Genomic DNA, 24,332 nt, shown 5'->3' on the forward strand with positions numbered 1-24,332 from the left:
TGGAATGACCCACCGAGCGCTACCAGAACAGGGGCGTCCCTGTCCATCTTCAAGAAACTCTTGAAAACCCAGCTCTTCAGAGAGCATCTCCTATCCTAGCACTTACCTTGTACTTCCCTACCCCCTCTATCTTTGCACTTTATCTTTCTGCACTTCCTTCTATGCCTGCACCCTATCTCTACTCTGTCACCTCTGACAGAGTCGGACTAGTGGGTTCCTTCTATGTAGTTTATTGTTAGCTTTTTATATAGCTTGTTATATATCTTCATTTGTAAGTCGCTTTGGATAAAAGCGTCTGCTAAATACATAAACATAAACATTATGCATAGTATTGTTGTGTTTGCTCACACATTTTTTTTGTGTTTGGTTCATTGCTTCCTTTTGTCTATTTCCTTGAACTCATTCATCTCAGTACCTTTGAAAATCAACCTAATGGGACCAGATGATCCTCTGTCTCTCGTGTTTATGGTCACCTCGAGTAATGTGCCATACTAACTTCAGTAGGTGTAGGAGAGAAACAGCAAACTAAAGCTTAAAACTGTCGCTAAGCAGCCAACAGAGGCAGGCCACCGAAAGTATGGTCACTGAAAGATCTGGAAAGATGAAATCTGGAGCACAGACATGTACATAATCAGAATTCCTAAAGCAACACTAGAAAGGTTTGTGAACCTTAAAACTATGCGTTTCTGAGTCGATTTGAAGAACACCAGCCTTTGTTAAACACATCCTGGGTCTGAAACTGACCTGGAATGCACATGTGCTGAGGTAGCGCAGTTCACAACTTTGATTTCCAGCCACAACGTTTCGCTTTACAGATGCTAGACGTTCTGCAGGCTTTTGATGCCATCTTTGTTGCCGCTTTAACATGACAACAATTTAATGTCCGTGGCCGAACATTGGCAGAGTTCACACTGAGATTCTTCAAATTTAAAAAATAATTATTAAATTTTTTTTTAGAGAACCAAAGAGCAAAAAAAATAAAAAAATAAAAATCCAAATTCTCTAGTGTTACTTTAACAAGGAGCAGCAACTAATGTACATCTTAAAATACATTTAAACAATCTACAGTTTTTCTGTTTTCACTGACTAAACTGCACCAGATTTAATTACAGGTTGTATCGAAGTCGCTCCTTAAAGCTGCACTAGCGAAGAGTGTGAACCTTAAACAATGTGCCACTGACTTGTTTTTATGGCCAGCTGAAATTCATTACGCACACTGCCTGACGCCCTGTGGAGTACCCATCATTTATCATAACACGTCACATGTCAACAATCAGATAAAACACACTTTCGCCATAATAAACTAAGTTTAATTAAAAGGAAACCAACTGAGGGTGCACGGTGGTGTGGTGGTTAGCACCGTCACCTCCGGGTACTCCGGCTTCCTCCCACCATCCAAAAACATGCATGTCAGGTTAATTGGTGACTCCAAATTGTCCGTATTTGAGTGAGTGTGAGCGTGCATGGTTGTTTGTCTCGTTTGTCTCTATGTGGCCCTGTGATGGACTGGTGACCTGTCCAGGGTGTACCCCGCCTTTTGCCCGATGACTGCTGGGATAGGCTCCAGCCCACCCGCTACCCGATTAACGGTATAGAAAATGGATGGATGGAAACCAACTGAACTCTGAATCTAAACAGGACATGCCGACTTAGCGTTATTGCTTTTGAGCTGATATGTGAGGCCTGATTAGCTCACTTGTTCTGTTTTGTGTCGTGTTTGCTTGGCAAAGTTTTTGAGATGCGAGTTTATGGTGAAAAGATTACGATCTCTCTCCACTTCACACAGAGTGCGAGTAAGAGGAAGTAGAAGTAGTGGTTGATTACTCTTATAAAAACAGTTGAAAGAAACAAAGTAAAAGTCAGACTCTCACACATAATTGTTTACACACATTATTTCTTTACACAATGACTCCTTTGCAACAACCTTTATATTCTCCAGACGTTTACTTTAGTGCTCTGCATCGCAACTGACAAAATTCAATATACAACAGCAGTTTGTTCATCTGTGTCATGTTATCTACGGGAGACTGATAACCCTGTTGTTAGGATTTAATTGATAAATTAATTCTCTCTTTAGAACTGCTTTTTGCTATACTGGATTGGTGAGATCCACACTCAACCTCTGGGGCTGTTTAAGATTAAACTAATTTGTTTGGTTCACTCAAGTCATGTTTTTTTTTTAATTTAATGACATGTTTCTTTAATGACTACTTTTCTCAACATGTTTTATAGAACAGCCCCTGGTTGTGCAGTTTCTGTCCTATCAGCATCTCAAAGTGGATGGGGACATACATGTTGACTCAGTTTAACAACAGTGGCAACAAAAGGTGTTGATACTGCCAACCTGAAAAGTCCATCACTGAGAAATTAGATGGGCAGTTCCAGGACTACCTGATAAAGAATGAATGGCTTTCTTTGATGTAGTAAATTAAACTTTATCCAAGTTAAGTATCTGTTTTCAGACACTGAAAGCTTCAGCACGACACAGCACAGCACCAATGTGAAATCAGTAAACTTTAGCTACATTCACATTCAATGATAATACATTTGTGTACCAGTCCATCTCAAAGATCTCAAGCCAAGCATTAAATTAATCTACGAACTTTGTGAGAAACTTCCCGCTGTCTCTTGGTCGCAGTTTTGAACAAAAGAACAGAACAATGCTCTGAGTTTAACAGTTGAAAAATGCCTGAGTGTCTTCTTGTCAGTGTACATCACACCAGGCTCTGCTTGGTTGATGGTGCACATCAGATTCCCCTCATGCTGAGCTCCAGGAAAAGCACAGCACCTAAACTCCCCTATGAGCACTGAGCATTGTGAAAAGCTCCATCTCACACCAGTGAACAATACCGGCCAACACAGAGAGAGCTCAGCTCTTAGAGGTGCTCCTGCATAGTGCTTGATAATCTATTCCATCTGACCTTGGGAATAACTTGGAAAAAAAATAAAGAAATGATTGTGATTACAATAATTTGTTAAGATTACCTTGAGGAACTGAATGCTATTTTTTCCTGATTTAAGTATGAACCTTTTGGCAAAAACCTAAAAGCTTAAACAGTTAAAATAACAAAAATGCCTGTTTTCCTTTAGAAAGAAACAAATAAAGAGATGATGCTGATGTTAATGTAGTAAACAGCTTTTACTTCTTTACCAAAGCACATTTACTGGGGCGTCAACTTCCAGATCACATTAAGATTCAACTAAACAGCAGCGAGGTTAAATTAAGCACGAGTAAATGAAAAAGGTGAAGCAATTTCAGCTCCTCTTCTGCTGGAGGTCCATCTTTAAAAGTAATTCCACTGCACTCGTTGCAGAAGTTTAATGTCACGGCACATTTCGCTAAATTTATCTAACCTATTTACTCACTTTGCGGGAGACATCTTTGCATATTCATGAGCACTCTTACATCACCTACTTCATCTCGTTGTTGTGTGAAACCAAAGCTCGTTCTTTCCACCTGTTGTTCTGGGAGCAGCGAGCTTTTATTGACACGTCCAGTGAGATATATCCTAGAAACTGCCATCAACAGCATTTTCCTGTTTTCCCCTCTGTTACTGACATACAGTGAAGTAAAACGCCATGGGAATTTCTCTCTGCAGATGTGAGCTGATGCAGAATTTAAGAATGAAATGACTTACCACACAAGGTCAGATCATCTGTGGCAAACCTCACATTCAATAAGGCCGCGTATTTGGCAGAAGAGTGATATATTAAAGGAACTGTTTTCTAGCTTCCATACAACACTAATGAGAACCTATACACACACATGGAGGACTAGAAGTAAATCTTAACAAGATATTCTTGATGAGAGGAAAATACAATTTCATGATATATGGAAGTCGGATCCCAATACTAAAAGGTGCAGTGTGCACAATCCAGAAGCAAAGTCACCGACTGCAACCAAGCAAACGCTGGAATACATGACTGTGTTAATATATGGCTTGTAGTGTTGTTCCACTGCTTCAGCACTCACTGCACAAGGATGAAATTTGCCATTTGCTGATCTAAGTAATTACTCTTTATGGTAAATAGTCTAACTAAGCCAGCTTGAGATTTTCAGTGTATTTCAAGAAACGTAATGGATAAATAAAGTTTACATTGAAGAAAGAGAAAGAATAATAGATTTTTTAAATAATTTTCTGTGCTTCTTTCAGGATTTCAGGAAAAGAAGCCAACTTTAGCGGGAGAACCAAAAACGGTATTTTTCATCAATTTTACTAATTCTGCCGATTGCTGTGCATCTGAAATCTGTCGAGTTACTATATTTTGTACTCATGCAGCATGAATATAATTTACCACAGGACACAAGCCATTTCATGTGTTGGTTCTCCCCTTTATATTCTCCTGCTATTCCATGAATGCACATCTCAGCTTTGTGTCTTTTTGTACCTTTCTTCTCTAAGCGTTCTCTTTCCAAATCAATTTGTCTTCACTCTCAGCTTCATAACACATCCTGTCTCATGTCTCATATGCATATTCCAAACTTCTCTTAATGGCTACACATGTTATATACTCATTTATATTATATAAATAATAGATGAAAATTAATTATTTTTATGACCAAAGCTCATGTAAGGAACACTTCTCTCATTTCAAAGCAAATTATCTGACAGGAAGTCCTCCAGTAATAATCAGCTGAGAAGCCTCATGTGCAACCATTGTCAACACAATAACACTGAACATAATTCATCTGGAGAAGCTACTAAACGTATTTTAGAATATTTGTGTAACAAATATATTTGTCATGCATGCTTTCTTATACCAATGAGGTGGTATTCATTTTAAATTCATATAGACTCTTGATGCCTAATCAAAGCAACGGTTCTACGGGGGGAGCCTGTGGAGTCAGCCTGATGGCTTTATTGTGCTTTGTTCTTCAGCTGGTTGAAGCTTCGAGGCACACTGACATTCTCCATATTATGCGTGTCATTGTGTTGAGACAAAAAAAGAAAAGCTGAAGTTTGGAGCTGCTATCAGTAGCATGTACATACCTCTTGTCTGCCAAGTCTGTTTTATTGCCAACGAGCATGATGATGACATCACTTCCTCTCTCTGTTCTCACGTCATCAATCCATTTCGATGTCTGCTGGAATGAATTGACATCTGAAGAAATAAAGCAGAGTAAAATTATACTGTATGTAAAGTAAACTGCACGAACAGGGGTCCTACTGATGCTGCTCTTAATACAACAATTAATACAGGTAACAATGACACACGTAGTTATTGTTGACATGGCCGACAAAAAAGTTAAATAAATCTGGATAAAAGTATTCAAATACTGAATAACAAGGTGCTAATGGCTTTATATCAAATACTATATGTACGCAGTCTTTAACAAATCTTAAAGTAACACCTAAAACATAGATGATATGATACAAACAGCACAGAAATGACATAATAAATCAGTGTCGGACTCCCAGGTCCGCTGCATGTTAAAGTTTGACCTTGCAACATTCATCGAGTTGCCGGCATGCAGACAGAGGGTTGTATCACATTCTTGGAGAGGGAATTTGATGAGACAAGATCCAAGTGCTTTCCAAGGTGAACACAGAACATGGTTTGTGGTTGGATGCTAACTTATGTCTGTCTGTGAAGTTCGGAATGAAATTTATTTTCACATGACAAGTCGTTGCATGTTGACAAACGCTCAGTCACAGAAAATATTTTCCACAGAACCAACAGGGGCACATTTACAAAGATTGGTTTATGTCAAATTTCAGATTCTGACTGGTTGGAAAGTGGATCTTAGACTCCCAATCACTGCCCTGAGACTTAGGTAAGGAGCTTAGAGATAGGCTTTGTAACAACAAACAACCACCAAAAAAAGGACAGAGAGCGCCTTAGTGAGAGCCAAACATAAGAAACTTTAAATGTTTATCATATTTACAATTCAGCAGTTGCAAGAGGTAAGAGCTTCTTAAGAGGAGCTAAATCATAGCAAGCGTGACGTCATCTATGGGATCAATCAGTATCAAATAAATAAAGGCTATGAATTCAATCTTAAATCGATTAAATCACAAATTAACTTTTACTTAATTGTGGGGGCTTTCATCTAAAAATTCTTCTTCAGAGGATTTTTATTCATTAATGCCGCATTTATTTTCATTCAATTCATTTTCTTCCATCTATCTGTGGTCAGGTCACAGAGGCAACAGGTCCAGGAGGTAAACTCAGATCTCTCTCTCTCTCTAGCTCCATCTGGACGATCCCAAGGTGCCCCAAGCCAGAGGGGATATGCACTCCCTCCAGCATGAGTCTGCCCCGGGGTCTCCTCCCACTTGGACATGCATGAAAAACCTGGAGGTATTTCTGCCATTTTTTGTTTACACTTCCTACCTTCAAATAAGAAGGTGTGCTTATCCAAGTCTGGCACCACGGTTGCACATTTTAAAGTGCAACAGTTAGACATGTCCTCATCGTGTAAAATAGAGAAAGATGGTTTCTGAATAGAATGGACTGGATTTTGAATTAAATAACATTTACGCTGGTCTGTGGCACTGTGACCTTGTCTGACTAATTCCAAAAATATACAAAACCAATGCGGAAAAGAGGAAATGGGGTGTTCAGTGTTTCTTTCATGGGCACTTTCCTGATGCTGCTTTAGATGGGGATGTGGTTAATTTACTCAGAGTAGATAACCACACCCCTTTATCTGAATAGAAGAAATGGATGTGAAAGGAGTTGGGAAATAAATGTGTCTTTTGAAAAAAATTACAATTTCCACTCTTCATCTCATCTATATTTCCATAGCTATGTGCTTCAGAATTTTTTCCATAGGTCTACTTATTTTATTAGCATATATCTGAAAATGTCATATTTATTAATTTCACATATCCTTTGTATCTATTTTTTGTTGATTTGTTCTTATTAAAATGAATTAAAATTGCATTCCATATATATGAGCCTGAGTCTGAGGAACAGTTGGAGGATGATAATGTGATAAAACCTCAAAGAAAATGAAAAAATGAGAAGTTCCAGGTAAGAGAAAGAGAGTCGATGAGTCATGCAGCCCGTATATGAGAGAGTGTTATTTCAGCTTGACACTTTTAATAAACGCCAGAAGCAAAATGCAGTGCTATTTCCATTCATACAAATAAACAGTGATTGGGGAACGTTGCTCTTCTTCATCTCTCTAATCATGATGAAAATAATGTTTTTATTCCTGTTTCACTTGATGTTGCCTCAAAATGTGCATGACAGAATGTTTAAGGCTAAAGGATGACATTCTATGATGTTTAGAGGAGCTAAAGAGCATCAAGATTATTGAAATACATAATCAAACCACTGATATTTTCAATTTCATTACATTTGTGAGTTTATTAGCAAGCAGCCATGGTGTAAGTTCCATTGTGCCCTCCCACTCGTTGGGTGTATTGATGCATTCTTCACAACAACTAAACTAAACCAAAATGAGATGAAATGAGTACTATGAAGAGGGAGCTGCAGAGTAACACCCCCCCCCCCCCCCCCCCCCCCAAAAAAAAAAAAAAATAGACCCATTTTTAAGAAAATCACAAATGCCTAAATATCTAGGTTTTGATTTAGTGATTTTTACCCTGTGAAATCCATCTGTCACAAATATTAATCAGCAGTAAAACTTTAGAAGACGTGCATCATCTTCCTAAAATAAGTAAATCAATTTAGATTACAGCTGGAAATTTGTACGTGTAACAAAAAAGACATAAGCCTCAAAACAAGTTAACTCAGCAATGTGTGAAATGCAAAAATAAGGGCATTAATCAGGACACTGACTTGTGATGTCGTAGACCACCACGGCCACAGTGGAGTCCCGTATATAACTGGGGATGAGGCTCCTGAAGCGCTCTTGTCCTGCTGTGTCCCAGAGCTGCAACCTCACCTGGGGTTCAGAGAGACAAAGCTGAGGAGGGGAAGATTATTCAGACTGTCAGAGAGCCTGGAAACAGTAGGCTCCCTTCAGACACATACACAGCACAAGATTCCCATTTGGCACCATTCATCCAAATAGACCTTTCATTCTCAAGGCTGTACTCTTTTGCAATGATAAACACAAAAACAGCAGAAAGAATTGATCTACACATCACAAGGAGGATGACATGCCGTTATCAACACTGCTGAATAGGCCGAGCATTACTGTAAAGACAAACACATTATGACAGAATTGTTGCTGCACAGCTAACATAAGACCAACATCTAACATCCCTGTCATGACATGATACAGCTGTAACTTCTGTCCTTACCGTTCGATCTTCCAAGTACATGGTTTTCGACAGGAAGTCAATTCCAATTGTGGCCTGGAAGGGAAAACATAGCCATGGATCAATGACACAGGACTGACTCTAAAAACCTCTGAAAGCAACTGAACGATGCACATTACAGATGCAAAGAACGAAGAAGAAGCTGTTAGGATCGCAACACTTTTAAGTACAGCTGTAGTCAATATAACATGCAATCAAATTCAACAGAAAGACAGGCTTCAAAAGTTCTGTGTTAACGGACTGTTGGCACAGCTCTATTTCTGATTTATAGTCAGTTACAGACAGGTCACAAGTATGCCAGCAATATTCTGAAAATAATTAACTTAAATGACCACAACGACAGTACTTATAATACAGTATGCAGTTTGCAGATTTGCAGTGATATTCACACTCAAATGGGTTGCTTAGAATCATGACTCATACTGGATCTTCATTGTACATTTATCTACAGAAATAGCGACGTAATCACTCCCTTATTGTGTCATCAGGCAGATGGCAAAGTGTTCCTCTTTCAGGGATGTTTACTTTCCACAAGCCCACGGCTGTCTGCTTTGCTGCCTGCTATGATCATCAACTCATCAGTTGCTGTGGCTAGGACAAGTCTGAATCACCGAATCAATGTTTAACAGCAAATCTGTAGCTGTTACGTAAGACTGTTGATGCCAGAGCACCTCTATTTTCAAAAATGTGAAAATAAACACTAACATGCTATTTCAAATAAAAGATGTCCTCAGGACTAAATGAGTGAAAGCCTGTTAACTGCAGCTCTGTTAACTGGACCGAGTACAGTACTGGCTGATGGGCGGCGGGGCTGAGGACAGAGAGTGATCCGGTCAACCTGTGCTTCCTTTTAGCACTTTTTCTGATCAATTCTTAAAAAGACCCCATTCCATTGATACATAGTGACACTTTGTACATTTGAAGCAGGTAGGTGTTTATGTTCTGTTCCTGTTTCAGGTTATTCAGCTCAGTGCCCACTTTGACAGCAATGAGCATCAGCAGCTTGATCACGCGCTCGTTTCCTTGGCGATGCCAGCTACCACACTGGACTTACTCAAAGAGGCTGGCGTGGGGACAAGCCGTCATTTATACGCTTTCTTTATGCTCAGTCAGATCAAACATTGCTGAAATGAAAGTAAACTGCCTCAAAGAATTCTGACTAATCCAAAATGAGAATGAGTGAATCCAAGATACACTTTTAGGCTACAGCAGTCCCCCAAAACAGGAAGGTAGATTAAACCTCCTCCTTTAACCAGCCAACAGATCAAATAATAAAAGGAAAATAATCCTTTTTTTGGAAAACATCTCAGACACCTTTAGTATGTAATTATACACCATTATCATTGGCAATCTAAAGAGTCTAAATTAAGTTAAAAGCATTAGGATGTAGGTGATGGTGAGCCATTTCTCCTGGTTCCAGTTTTAAATATAGAGCCCCACACAGACAACCACACATGAACATGTTAGATCATGAGAAATTATTAATGTCATCATTAAATTTTTAACAAGTGAATATTGTTAGAAGGCAGACCATGCATCTCTAACCTATCCTGCTGACAACTAGAGCTAAAAATGCCCTTAAGCCATTCCACCTTATATTTCAGATTTACTGTGTACATTTTATGTATATTTAACATCTCAACTTGAATATCAAAACTCTTCAGAACCAGTAAAATCATGACTAATTGGGACTTGATTTTCTAATGAGTTGATATCAGGATCAAGATTCATTTGCTGCTAAAGTGTCCAACTAGTAATAGAGTCGATATAATAAAAGTATAATCACAGTGACAAACATCCAATTCTTTTTTTAAGATGGAAGCTACTCTTCAAACAAAGCATGGATGTGGAGATGTTTTTTGGGTTTTTTTCCACATTACAATTTACTGTGCGACCCCCCCACCACAGTGTTTAATCTTGCATAACCACCTCCATGGCTCTGTGTGAGCACTGGAGCACAGCCTGTTTGTATTATCATTTCATGAGGATGAAAACATTGGAGCTAAGACACATTTATCCAAGCTAAGCACAACTGTGGTGTCGTGTCTGCTATAAAGCCACTATGCAACAATGCAACTGCAAAGCTCTCTTGCCTACACTTGCATCACAGCCTACCCACTATACCATGCAACCATATCTGTCATGTTGTTGGAGGTGCAAACAACAGGAGCATGCGCAAAGAACCGAGGCTTTAATGGAGATGGGTCACATTTTCTGACTAAAATGTCATCTAATTATATATATATATATAAATAAAAAATAAAAGAAATCACAGTTTTTGTTTATGATCTGTGGATTTAAAGAGAGCATACAGTATATGGATGAAATGCATCCCTGTCTGAGGGTGTTGTCCAATTGTTTAACATGAAATTAGGTGCCCTGATGAGGAATTCAGCTACTATAGATGTTCTTGTCATTCTTTTGTACTTACTTTAACATATATGCACATCAATTCACAAATGATCTGTGATTGAATAACTTTTTATCTTAGTTCATGCATGACTTGACCTGACAGAACTGTAGCTCCAATCCCACAGAAAGACATTGTGAGGAAGGCAAAAAGTAAAAAGAAATACAAGAAGGCTGGATTCCAAGTCTAAAGGGAAACTTCATCTGCCAGTAAGTGGGGTTAGCTTGTGTGTTTATTGTTTTTAAATTACATCTGCACTGCAGGTAGGGAAAAACAAGCATTTTTTTTGACCGGTGACCCCTTTCTGAAGGTCGTAGTTTTTTTTTGTTGCGGACAGGTTGTAACTCTATCTTAGGGTTTTGTTAAGAATAAAACTAACATTTTATACAATTAAAATCAAAAGTAAATCCAGTTACTCAAGTGATAGAAAACCGCCCATCTCTATCATTTTTCAGGGCACCTGCGTCACGTTTGATGTACTTTAACCATTAAGGGTCAGTAGTTCTTTGGTTATTTTGCTAGTTTGGTTGTTTAAATAGTTGGAATCATAAGAGACTGTCTGGAAAACCTCCCCCCGAGTCAACATCCACTGAGCACCGTCTGCCTGTACATCTCCTTATAATAAGCAGACATTAAAGCTCACCCATAAGTGGGTCATAATCATTAACTCAAACGTTGTGTTGGATTTGGAACCAGACAGAAACACTGCACATGTCTGCGTGATACAAAGGGCTTCCTCCTGTATCATTTTTAATGATTTATTCCATTGAACTGTTGCTGCCTTTATGTAAGCGGGAAACAAGAACATTTCTTTCAAGAGTACTTCTCCCACCAGGACTTTCAAGGTCCTCTATCCAGCAGGAACGCTGCTAAACCAACAGACCTTGAGTCATAGAGAGCACAGTGACATTAGCTCACAGCAGTGGATTTGACAGCAGCTTTCTGAAACACAAAAGCTGCTTAATTTGAATATTTCACTGCCAGCATCAGTTGGTGGAGTGAATCTGTCTGATCGTGTGTACTTCTTCAGAGAGCTGGCTGGTTATAAGAGACGTAGAACATAACAATTACAGGCTGCTGCATTTTGAACAATACTAATAAGTATGGCCAGAGAAGCTGTGTAATTGCTCAATTTGACTTTAATTAGTCATGTTGCAAAGCTTTGGGTAGATTTCTAAAACCCACGGCTTTGCTCCCTTTTTAAAAAAACAAAACAAAACAAACCTTCCCTTGCTGCCTTTAAACTTAAACCAAAAGCAAACTAAACAAAAGGTTGGTCAGGTATCACTATCTTTACAGCTTAGCAGCCAGAATTGAAACATTATTAATGGTAACTATCGAGTGCCGTCAGATAACATCAGCTCCACAGTTTAAAACAAGTGATAAACTTTGAGGATTTCTGAAAGAATACAAATACTTCATGTGCTTTTAACAACTAACTTCGCTATGAAAGGATAATTAGAGAATTCTAAGGCCTATAAGTCTTATTATTCCTTTAAAAAAATGTTTCCATCTCCAGACTTCAAACCATGAGTTCAGTGGGTCAACAATTCAACTGCTGAATTTATGAGCTCAAACTTTAAACTTTTAGATATTTTGCTTCCATCATTTCACAGGCAGTGCCTCAACATGTTGAAAAATCCACTGCTGCAACAATTACTCTTTTCATCGTACCAAGGAAGCTTTTGTTTCAGATTCTTTTGTTAGAAAAAGAAAAAGGCATAATCAGTGATTTATCAGTTCTACAGATTAAATAGTTTAATTCCAATCTACTCGAACAGTGGAATGCATTTTGTGAGTAAAATAATTTGATGAGTGATCTATTCTATGTTTAGTGTAAAGAAATCCAAACAGAGGATAACATCAGTTGAATTTGACACATTTATTGTCTCATCCTCTTTAATTCAACATAAAAAATGTCCTATAGATCCACCATTTGCTACAAGAGGCTGCAGAACATTTGGGCAGAACAGACAGAGGCAATCACAGCCGGCTGGCGGGGCCTGACTGACAGCTCCACAACAACTGACAAAAGGATTGTGCCTCCAGAGGCCTCGAGCCCTTTAGCATGAGATGCCAGGCAGCAAGGACGCCTGCCTCTGTGTCTCTCGGCTGGATGGCTGCTTGATGGGAGACTGCTGCTTTAGAGGCTCTCCTCACTCACATCCTCCTGCTGACTAAAGCCGCCACCACACTTGGTTTCATCTTCCTGATGGCCTTCTGTCACAGAATATACAGATGCTCTTCCTTTTAAGGATTGAACTGGATCTGCTCAAATGTTCGAGCTTGAGGTATATGTAACTGAAAAACAAGTGATTATCCCGTGTCATGGCCTGGATACCATGACTTCATAAGTCAGCTCATCAGGACAGGGGTCCCCCGCAGGCTTCATTCATATCAATTTCCCACCCTCATTGGGCAAACCTTTCCTCCCCACTGAGAGGCAGGATGAACACTCACAGTGATCTTAGGCATGCTGCATTTCAATTAATAGTTAAAGGTCTCGGGAGTTGAGCCAGTAAAAGACTGCAAAATCATTTACAGCCCTACCTGTCACTGAGCCAGGGAGGGGGGAAAAATGACATTAAGACACAGGGCCAAGGGGGCAGCATGCAAACACACTCAAGAGGACTAAAAAGAAACTAAGCTTCAGCTTTGATCTATGGAAACAGGGCGGAGGTTATGGTGCCCCACCAAAATCATTAATCCACCGTCTGATTAAGATGGGAATGAAAAAGCTATTTTCTCTGGACTTTAAAGAGGTGGATTCAAATGCCTTTTTCAAACAAATTAAGTAACTATCTGATCAAATTCCTCCCTGGCTGCTGCTATCACAGCACAGTGCGGCAGATACTGACATTAAAAGGAGGACGTCACTGAAAAAACAGATGCTATATTTCTAGCATGTGTCCATTTAAAATGCTGCCTGTGTCCTCTCCGTCTCTTCAGCACTCATTACTGTAAGCCTTAAGGTCCATGCAGACAGCAATTTGTCTAGGAAAGCACGTTCCCTCATGCTGCTTAGAATGACCATACTTGAGGCTGACTGGCAGCCGTAAGATTTCTAATAATGTAATTCATTCCCGTGTATTCAGGTTGGAAAATACAGCAGTGGCCTTCGAGCGAGACAGCCTGCAGACAACAACAGATGTCCACATTCAGGTAATGGTATCAAGGAGTGCGCTACAGTCTAAAAATGATGCAGGACATGATTGTGTCACATGCATTATCACACATTATGTCCCTTGTAAAGGTATTCATATCATTACAGTCTGGAACAGATTGGATAGAATAGATTCAAACAGAAGTCTAAAGCTGTAAGGCCCCTTTCTCACAGCGTGTTCCTTATCAAACAAAACCTCATCTACACCCTCATGAAAATATTCTGATCATTATTTAAAAAAATACTGGTGCAACAGTATATACCCAGAAGTGCTCTACATGGAGCCACTCAAGTTTTTAGCATCTCTCCACTCTATTACCCACCAGTGGAACCACTTCACTGACATGAATCTTCCTTTCCCATTCACTAAAAAAGTAAGATGATGGGTAAACTGATGAAATAATAATAACTTAGGAAAAAAAACACCTTAATATGCATGTTTAGGCACTTTGTTAATAGCAGCAAGTCGCAAAGACGCATCGTTTGTTCTCATTTTATTCAGTTAGATCTATAGAAAATGCCAAAGATAACACAGTTTGACAGACATTATCTTTGCACCAATAAGGTGATTCCCAAATAACTATTAGCAAAAAAATTTGGCATCTCTCTAAATAGTCAGAAGAAACAAAAACAGAGAAGAAAAAAGAAATCCAGCCAAGACCTGACCCAGGACCTGAGAGATACAGCCGGATCTTTAGTTGATCCAGCTGCTGTTCACTGAAGCCTCATCAGAAACTGTCTCCACTGAAGGGTGCCTTTTAGAAACCCATTCTTAAGGAAAAGAAACAGACAGAAAAAGCTGAGGTATGCCAAATAATCAATGGCAACAGGTCTTATGTAAGGGTGGATCCTCCCCAGAGCCCAGACCTCGACATCATTGAAGCAGTGTGGGATCATCTTGAGAAGCCTGGAGAACTATTCCTGAAGACTACTTAAAGAAATGAAAGAAAGCTTTTCTAAGATGACAAAGGTTGTGGTGAAGAATAAAGGTGCTCGTAACAACATGCACTGGTGTCCTGAAATGTTCTAGAGATGTTTAGGAGTGGTAGCATTTGAAGGCAGCAGCACATCTTCCAGAGCATTTACTACCACTGTGCGTGTTGGTCCATGCTGCTGTGGATACGTTCACATACATGCAGTAATATATCACCACAGCAGGGAGCCTCATGTGCTATGCTCATGGTGCTGTAAACAAATAAATTCTGGCAGAAATTTCTGCCTAACGTCTTGCCTTCTGTGAGCTCCGATGCAGACGTACCCCTGCAACCCCTTTGCAGGGGTTTCTAGCTGTGAGAGCGCATCTGAAGTAGAAAATCTTCAGCTCTGAGGCATGTGTGAAGAGCAATTACAAGAAAAAGTCCAAACCAAATTGCCTGCATGTTAGGAAAGCAGCTTCTGTTTGCACATATTTCAAAGCTTTGCTTGTGTCAAGGTAAGGTAAAATGTAGAAATCTCTCTGTATGCGTTTGTGTATATTTCTTCTTGTGTTGACAACAACTTGTTCAATCTACTTCACCCTCTGTAAGTGTGTAGTCTAGATAAGTGGTTCAGTTTTCCCTTCACATCTTTAGCAGACCCTTGTCATCAGAAAACACTGATTTTTTTTCTAATTGCTGTCAGCACTGACGTGTGTGTGCTAGTTTTACACTTCAGACTCATCTTTTTTTTCCATTTCTTTGCCTACAGCAACACAGACACACAAAGAGAGCAATCTGTGTTCAGTAAGGTCAAATGATAGACTGAATACACAGTAATATTAATCTAGATGTCACATGTCTGGAGTGAAGTCAAAGACAGCTGCTGCATCACAGCAGAAGACACAATCCTACAATACATGACAAACGAATATCAATCTATTGCATTTGTTTTTTCTGAATAAGAAAAGCAACGTCCAAATCCAGCCTGATGTTTCCTTATGATGGATGTGCCTCTCAGTCACTGAGGCAGATGCAATACCAATTTCTGCACACCGCCAATTATTCAAAACATTAAAGATACATTTGATGTGAACAATTTTATACTGTTAAAACATTCTGATTCTTTATATTTGGTTCTTCCTAAGCTGACAGCAAAAGTTAAGTTAAACTGACTAAAGAAATGTCATTTTTACTTCACACAGGCATCCACTTTATGCTAAGCCTTACAGACTTCTGAAAAACATTTAACCTATTTTTTGTCATTTATAGAAGAAAACTGCCTGACAGCAGTCGTTCATTTTCAACGCAGCTCACACCTTCAACAATTAAATTCAATGAAAGAATGTGCAGTGTGCTGTAACTGCTGCCATCTGATGAATATGCTGTACTTAGGATGTATGAACAAGTAGAAAACTAGTGTTCACCATCCTACAGGAGATTTTTTCCCCCTCAAAACCTCATCCATCCCTTTGGTACATTTTAGTTCCTGCAGAAATTCAAATTTAAATTCAAAATGAGTGCACAGCAAAAGACCGTCACGTTAGATGGAAGAGACAGATAAAATGGAGGCACAGCTTAGTAACAGAAGTGAGGAATTCTTTAGAGACCGTTGTGGATGATTCAAAGGCGGGGCCAGATTATCACTTGAGCTCGTGGGATCTGCACTGCAGGTCTCCAGCTTTAAGATCAAGAGGTAGAACATAATCAACCTGCTGGTCCTCTTGAGTGCCTGCTGGCCATTTCTACACCTCATGAAAAAAAGTTTTTTTGTCATGAAATAAAATGAAGATCAAATAAATAAGATGCTTTATTTTTGCTCAATCATTTGCATTTTCAATGAAAGATAAATATTTAGTGATTAGGTTGTTCATTGTTCAAATTCAACAGAACCAAACAGTACCTTAGCTTTTTTTCATTTTCGCTCTTACCCTATAGTGACACGCACACACATGCACACACACACACGCGCTTATACTTTTTCCTTTATTACTCAGACTCATAATACTTAGAGCCCTCCTGCAATAAAGAGGGAGAGTGAGCTGAAAGACATGCATAAACATTTAACACTACGTGAGAGGGTGAGTTAAACAGCTTTCTGGGATTAATTTCTAATTCCTTTTTTATTACTGTGTTAGTAGATACTTTCTGCTTATAAAGCAGTAAATCTGCAGGTTTCTTTTAAGTTTCTCTGCATGTCTGCAGATACTTGCAAGGATCCCTAGAAGGGTTGTAGCTGCATAAGCAATATTCTGCTTTTAGGATAGTGGGGAAATTAGGCTGCTTTGCAGAACAAGGTTAAAATGCTGATTGCTCTTGATGTTGTTCAGTTCAAAGTTGTCTGTTTTAACATCTCTGTAGCCTAAAACCTGTTGTGCATTTACTCATCCCACTTGAGCTTGGCTTTCTTCTTTAAGAAGAGGATCAATGCCATTGATTGATTGAGTTATGTACAGCTGTCTGTTTTAGTATCAAAGGACAGGCCTACAGCCCAGTGTGACTGATCAAAGAAGGTAAAGTTGATCATTAGAGACAAAATAGACTCCTCTGCCTTCAGTAGAACCTACCTGATATGTGTTGTCAAAGCTGTCATACATGAACCGTGTGATCAGAGACGTCTTTCCAACTGCAAGACAAGAGAAGGACAGAGCGCATTAAAGGATGACAAGAAGCTCCCCCTTCCGGCATTCAGACACTGAGCGAACCTCAGAGTGGAGGTTGGTGGTTGCAGTTTTCTGTCACGGCTGTCACTGCTGCCCAGGGAGCTCATTAGAGTGTGCGGAGGTGACCTAAGAGGTCAGCACTGGCATGGGCTCCAGATGCAATTACAGCACAGTTGTTGCTGGAAAGATTTTGTGTTACTTAAACACATATTTTCAATTATCGTGAAACAGAGAGACGACAGCAAAGTTACAAGGTAATCTTTACAGAGTGGAAAGAGAACGGGATAAAAGTAAAATACCTTCACAGAAAAACAGCATCATCTTTAGTGAAAAATGAAGAAAAAAATACACTGATGGCTGGGAGGCTGCTTGATTATTTGTCCAAGACATTGTCAAAGACTGGTCAACTAAACCTTTACCTGACCCAGAATATTTGGCATGTGCATTACTGACAGTACATTCTAATAAACTTGACCTGCATGATCTTTTTGTGCATGGTCTGATGCTGTGGCTGGTAGAAAAACATTTCCCCAACTTTCTAATAGTTACATGACTGATAAATGGCTATAAATCAGGCATCTAGATTCATATCAATTCAACAGTTAATTCATCTTGTTAGGAACATTTCGGGAATATAAAGCCACTTTTATTCACCACAACAAAGGAACGCTGGTTAGATATTTACAGGTTGATTTACTGAGAGATGACATAAGGTTTCTAAATGATTTTCCTCCCTTGTGTCAATGAGGGGGGGACAGGAGAAGGCAAAAAGCAGGAATCGATCACAACCTCTTCTTTTATCCATTAAGCAATGGTGACGCTGGTTCATTTCTCATTGCAACAGTGTCATGAGCAAGTTGTGCTGAACCTATTCCAGATTAGTTGTTTTTTTACAATATTTTTGAACAGGCAGACCGATTACATGCGTCTGTGACATCTCTTGGTTTCCATAGCTGCGAGGCAGGAACTGATGTGCAGCTACTGATGATGCAAATTATCTCACGTGAATTTATCAATACATCATCTAAATGAATAGACTCTAAAGCCGTCCTTCTTTAGCTGGAAACCACTGAAGTTAAAAGGCTCTGCCAATTCATTGAAGGTGTATTTGCAACAAAAATGTCATCATAAGCCATTCACTTCATTTTGGTGTGCATGGAGCTATAATGGAATAGTGTGATATAAATAAAGAGTGTGAAGGTGGGTCTCTTAAGCCAAAGCACTTTTAATGACTATTTCAACCCTCAATTTCAGGCTGATATACAAACACTGAGGCCATACTAAATGCTGAATAAGATCTGGTCCAAAAAAGCGGGATCTTTTTAAAACGTATTTTCTAAATGTAATTTTAAAGCTTTGATATTTGGATTAATGTAGATGGCAGGGCCCCGTCTGCCCTTAGCCAAACACAGCAGCTCCAAATATGAGACAGTACCTACAACGACTTTCCTACAGAATCAAATTCTACTTGTGCTAACTCACTGTTACTAAAGCTGTTACTAAAAAAACTATTTTTTCTTTTTTTTAAAACTTGTATTGAAGAACACCAACCTTCATTATGCACATTCCTGAGCTTAAAACTGCCCTGTAGCAGGCAGAGGCACGACATCTTTTTGCTTTACGTTACCATGTTACATCCAAATAATAAATAAAGTTTTAAATAAAAAAATAAATGAATAAAAAAAACCAGGTTTGAGCAGGAGAAAATAACAAAACAAAAAAAAACGGTGGCAGATGCAGCAAAGAGGCATTGCTATCAAAGGAAGTGAGGAAAAAGAGAAATGCAAAGACACGGGGCAAGAAGAAATAATATAATTTAGCGCTCTTTTTCATGACTAACTGGAAATAAACAACATTTCAACAGAAGCATGTTCATCTATTTTTTGTTTTCTTCAAATCAGAGCTTGAAATGCAAATCATAACCTTTCCCCTCCGTCTAACAGATGGAGCCTCAGTTAGCCTCCTCAGGTCCATTTCAGGACATAAGGAAATAAGGTCGTCTCGGGAAAAAAATGCTTGGTCAGTTTTTGTGAATTTTAAATCAAAGTCTTTAAAGTTTGTAGCCTTTCAAACGGTTCTCAGCTTGTTTGCAATACATGGCACTGAAATATATACAGTGTGAATTATGCTACACAGTAGGGATGGAGTGATTTTCGATCAGATCGTCTATCGGCAATCGACAGTGGCCACGATCGAACGGTCTGAAGACGGGGCCGATTTCATATCCCTACTACACAGGCATCGATTTCACACATAAGCCCCATTTAAATCCTTCAAAGATGTAAATTAGAATGAGCAAACCATATTACAGATAATGTATTTTATATATTTGGGCTGCCATTAATATTCCTGGGCAGCCTCCTCAAGTATTTACATTGTGTGGGAAGCTCTGCTGTATGTAGTCAAGCAGAAGGAATGTTAATGGGATGGGATGCATTACTGCTTCAGGGCATACTGCAATAAAGGAAGGAAACATAAATATTGCTTTTTGACAGAAAATACATCAGGAGGAGCAACAGGTCATCAGTTTGTGAGCTGAGGCTCAATTGCAACTGGGTGATACGGGAAGAAAATCATCCCAAGGAGAAGCTAGTATGCATCTCAATAAATCAAAATGAAGAAACTTTTGGAGTTGTCTTGTCAAACTGTGGACCTGAACCCCTTTAAAAAGCAGTGGCAAGACCAGAAAGAAGCAAATTTCTTGCCTTAAATCTTCTTATGTAGGACTGTATGAAGAACGTATGAGCAGTCACTCTCTTACCTGCTGTAATACAGATGTCAGAGAGCTCTCAGTTTGGAGAAGCAGGGAGCAATTCTGACCGAGGAGCTACAAGTAAGTTAAACCTTAGACATAAGTGGGGTAGCAAGGAGCAAATTTTCAGCATCCAAAACAACTCGAACCTCAAGACAATAATAGCAGTTCGAGCAAATCATTTACACAGGATCACTTTTCCATCAGAGAGTTGTTTACTTTGTCACTGTGTTCAAAAGCAAAGAATGAACATGTTGCTCAGCATCACTGAATGTACAGCGGCTGCCTTAAGTATCAGCTGCTCATCACATGAGTCTGTCAGGGGGCGTGTCAGACTTGTTGGACAGCTTATAGGTAGATGTATACACTGAAGTCACAAATTAATTCCAGATGGGGTTGAACAGCACTGCATGCTTTTGAATTCTATGCCTTATACACATTGTGTAACAGCTGAGAAGTCTGTCAGCAAATGGAGAATAAAATCTTTCAACTTTTAGGCCACATTATTTCATCATTCTGATGTTATCTGACTCCTTAGTTTAAATCTAGATTAGTAATAACACCGTGTATTGAGTTTCAATGGGTCACAGAGACAACATGCAAACTGACCACAACTCATCATTGGTTTAGCTAAAGGTTTTGGAAAACTGAAACCCAAAGCTGATGTTTAAGGATTTCCACACTCTGGGGGTGACGGTTTGTAAACACATCTCGTCTTAGTTTCAGTCCTCTGTTAAGACTAAAACACTGTTGTCACAGTCTCACAATACTGTCCAAATTAAAAAAGAGAGCTCAATTTACAGATTTTTCTGTGGGCTGGAACTTGGCAAAGAATCAGTTGTTTACTGTTCTTACCGTTTATCTTTTAAGTGATTTAAGAGGCAAAGATGCTAAATGTTTTTACCTGCAGTAGTTGCTAGGCACAGCATACCTACACATCAGTGGCTGTGAGAGAGCTGAACATAGGACAGATGAGTTTGATCAGACAACCTCGCTGCTGACTCATCCCACTCTCAGTACCATGAAACAGCACTCTCTGAGCCTCTCAGTCAATGCTAAAAAGGTTCAGAACTCAGGGATATACAGCATGTCCTCATTTCTTCTTCTAACTCAAGTAACATCTAGAACAGATTAACAGAATAATTTGAGGATTTTTCTGTGAGGCTTAAAAGAAACAATAACGCCAAGGCAGATTTATGAATAAATGATAGAATTAGCTCTCCATTTCTGAGCATTTCCTCAAGTTCCTCAACTAGAGAGGGAGTGTAGGCGTTGTGCTGCACACGACCTGAGCAGGTCCCGTACCTCCGGTGTTTGATGAGTCAAAGAAAAACAAAACAACAACAAAAACGCACACTGCAGGATGACTGATGAAAACTCTTGGTGGTTTTGAAACCGTGGGACATCCTAAAACCGGAAACTGACCAATGTCACGTGCCCTTATCATGCATGGTGTCCATGATTTCCCAGACAAGTTGTCCACTTTGCCTCACTCCACCTTAAGCTAAGCTCAGACCCAGAGAAGCTTTAAATGGCATTTGTGGATGCTGTGAGAAAGACTTCTTACTGACGATGGTTTTCAAAAGTGTTCCTGATCCCACGCTGAGATCTCCACCTCAGAAAACTAAAAAAAGTCTGCTTTTAATGCAGCGCTGCCTGAGGGCCTGAAGTTCACCGGTATTCAAAGCAGTTTCCTGTCTTTTCTCTGCATACAGAGATTTCTCCAGATTACCTTCATCTTCTGTTATGTACAGGGAATCTATTGAATTTTATGTTCATAAATATTATACTGAAACTGTTTAACTATTTGCCCAAACAGTCTTTCACAGAGTAGTGAACTCCTGTCCATCCTAATCCTTTTAAAAAACTGTCACTGACATGTTTCCATCTGACCTAAATAGTTGAGATGTTTCAATAGTTTCTTCTAAATGGAAGCACTGATACAACATAAGTTTATATTGTTTGCATCTATTGTATACATTCACCATAGGGGTTAGGTCACTCAAAGTGAATTATGATCGCACGTCACAAATTGAATAAAATATACATTTTCCTCTTGTAATAATTGCCACCTTAATAACATGAGGAAAAACGGTCTACCTCTTACAAAATGTCCTCCACCTTTCCTGTTTTGCAACAGTTATTAAACTCTGTAATAACTGTGATACGTTTCTGATTAGAGCTTTATTCCAATGGCTGTGGTAATGTCAGAGGAGTTTTTCTTCAACTACGTAGCAACAGCAGGGGTTAGAGAGGACGAATTCATGAGGTTACATAAGGCATTTAAATGTTTGATGTTGAACAGAAATATATGTGAACTTGACGACATCATCTTCTATTTAAACCTGCCTTTAAATCAAGTCCACGCAACGGCATAGAAATAGGCAGTGCTTATGTGAGTGTACTTGTTTTTGGCTTTTTTGGAGGGTTTTTTGGAGGCTTGGTGATGTTATCCAAAGCTATTGAACTAAATTAATTAACTTTTTCACCTGCAAGCCAAGCAGATCAGCCAAAAGAAATCCACAAGCAAGTTTTTTTTCCCTCTTAAAAACAAACAAATCAATCAATCAGTATAATCATACAAATTCTCCCTTTGTGTCAAATCTTTTGGTAAACATAATTAAAATAATGAGGTACTGCATTTAATACAATCTTTAAGAAACTTACTTCAGCCTCAATTACCCCCAAAAATTCTCCCAATGGCTTTGTAAAGTCCCAGGGAAATAAAAGAATCTTCACAACACAAAGGACATGCATCTGAAGCTGGGAAACTGAATCTGTTGATTTTCATATTAGCAAGAATCTACTCTCTATGCCTCAGTGGTGCAGTTGCTTTAATACTGATTGATGATCATTTCTGTCTGCATTCATGTCACTGAGTGTTTCTTGCTTGACTGGGGCCACAGTTAGCTGGTTAGATAGTTTGGCTTCAACAAGTCAAATCCAAATGGAGGCAGAGTGAATGAATGGATGACTGTGCTTAACTGTGCATCCTAATGAATAGCTAATCAGCAGATTACTGAATAGTGGCTTTTTAATTACAGCATACATTTTAACAGTCTTGAGTCTGGAATCACTTCAAAGACTTTGCAGAATGAGTTGGCAACATGAGGGCCAATTAATAGTGAAAACTGGGCCCCTGCTGTGGAACAACTTGCACTTTCACCACCACGACTTCGCTGAGCACAGTCAGCAGACACCTCATCAAGACGTCTCCAAAGAAGTCAAAATGCAATTTTACGGTACATTACATGCCCCGCACTGTTCAGCCCATTTTAGGTTCTGTCTCCCCCTGTTATTTGTTATGTATGCAACCACAAAATGAGCTAGTTAAGGATTCTCTCATCTCCACACCTACACAATCAGTGATGAAAAAGCGCAACAAATGCACTAAAGCGAAATATCAATAAATCCCTTTGAGATATTATTAGGGCTGATGATAACTGTATGGAATAGATGTAACAAAAATGAATTTCAGAGCACGAGATTCACCTTTTGTTGCAACTGAAATAGACAGTCAACACAATACAATAATATTTTTTCCATTTAATCGTATCACCGATGAATGCTTTGACAATAAATAAACTTATTAAAAGAGCAAACTATGGTTTTCTTTAAAAAGAAACTGGTGCTTTCAGAAAAAAAAAAAAAAAAAAAAAAAACTTAAACAGCACTTTTTTTAATAACAGACAAAACTAATGAATCTCATTACCTTAATCTCTTTAAAATAAATCGGCTAAAAACAGTTTGGCATTTCTGTTCACTGTCTATTCATTAGCAAAGCCTTTTTCAGCAATTCAATTAAGAATGAATGAATATGAATTGTGTTGTTCTGCATGTTGATTTCATTTAACGGATTGACATCAATGTCACTGCAAATTAGCTGCAGACGGCTCTTTTTTTCCCTTTAAAATGATCAAATGTAACCCATAAATTTAGTGGACGGCAGCTCTACCTTCATACTGGGTTATCAGGCTGTACTGAAACTTATTTTAATTCTAATATAAATATGTTCCTGCCAGATGCTTTGTGTCAGTACATCTGCCCACACACAGGTAAAGAACCATGCTTCTGAGGAACTTTACAAGTCTTTCAAAATGATGTTTAAAGTTGGCAAACTCGCTGTGCCAACAACTGGGGCACAGCAGGAGCAGTGTGTACAATTATTAGAGTTCTTATTTAGTAGCTACATG

General features: G+C 39.0%; 2 protein-coding genes across 3 annotated transcripts in view; one reads left to right on the forward strand and one right to left on the reverse strand.

The window, feature by feature from the left end:
• The window catches only part of LOC140312341 (allantoinase, mitochondrial), a 505,108-nt gene that overhangs the window by 247,475 nt on the left and 233,301 nt on the right, over nucleotides 1–24,332 (forward strand). The window lies entirely within an intron of this gene.
• The window catches only part of rab6ba (RAB6B, member RAS oncogene family a), a 54,380-nt gene that overhangs the window by 10,605 nt on the left and 19,443 nt on the right, over nucleotides 1–24,332 (reverse strand). The window contains exons 2-5 of one of the 2 annotated variants that reach the window (XM_072390151.1): nucleotides 17,292–17,350; nucleotides 8,220–8,273; nucleotides 7,753–7,879; nucleotides 4,992–5,103 (exon numbers count right to left, since the gene is read on the reverse strand). In XM_072390151.1, the coding sequence (XP_072246252.1) occupies nucleotides 4,992–5,103; nucleotides 7,753–7,879; nucleotides 8,220–8,273; nucleotides 17,292–17,350 (352 nt within the window). The remainder of the gene's footprint in view (nucleotides 1–4,991; nucleotides 5,104–7,752; nucleotides 7,880–8,219; nucleotides 8,274–17,291; nucleotides 17,351–24,332) is intronic. The other variant, XM_072390152.1, reaches the window with a different exon arrangement.

The sequence above is a fragment of the Leuresthes tenuis genome, unplaced genomic scaffold (assembly GCF_036924035.1).
Source record: "Leuresthes tenuis unplaced genomic scaffold, fLeuTen1.0.hap1 SCAF_7, whole genome shotgun sequence".
In the NCBI taxonomy this organism is placed as follows: domain Eukaryota; kingdom Metazoa; phylum Chordata; class Actinopteri; order Atheriniformes; family Atherinopsidae; genus Leuresthes; species Leuresthes tenuis.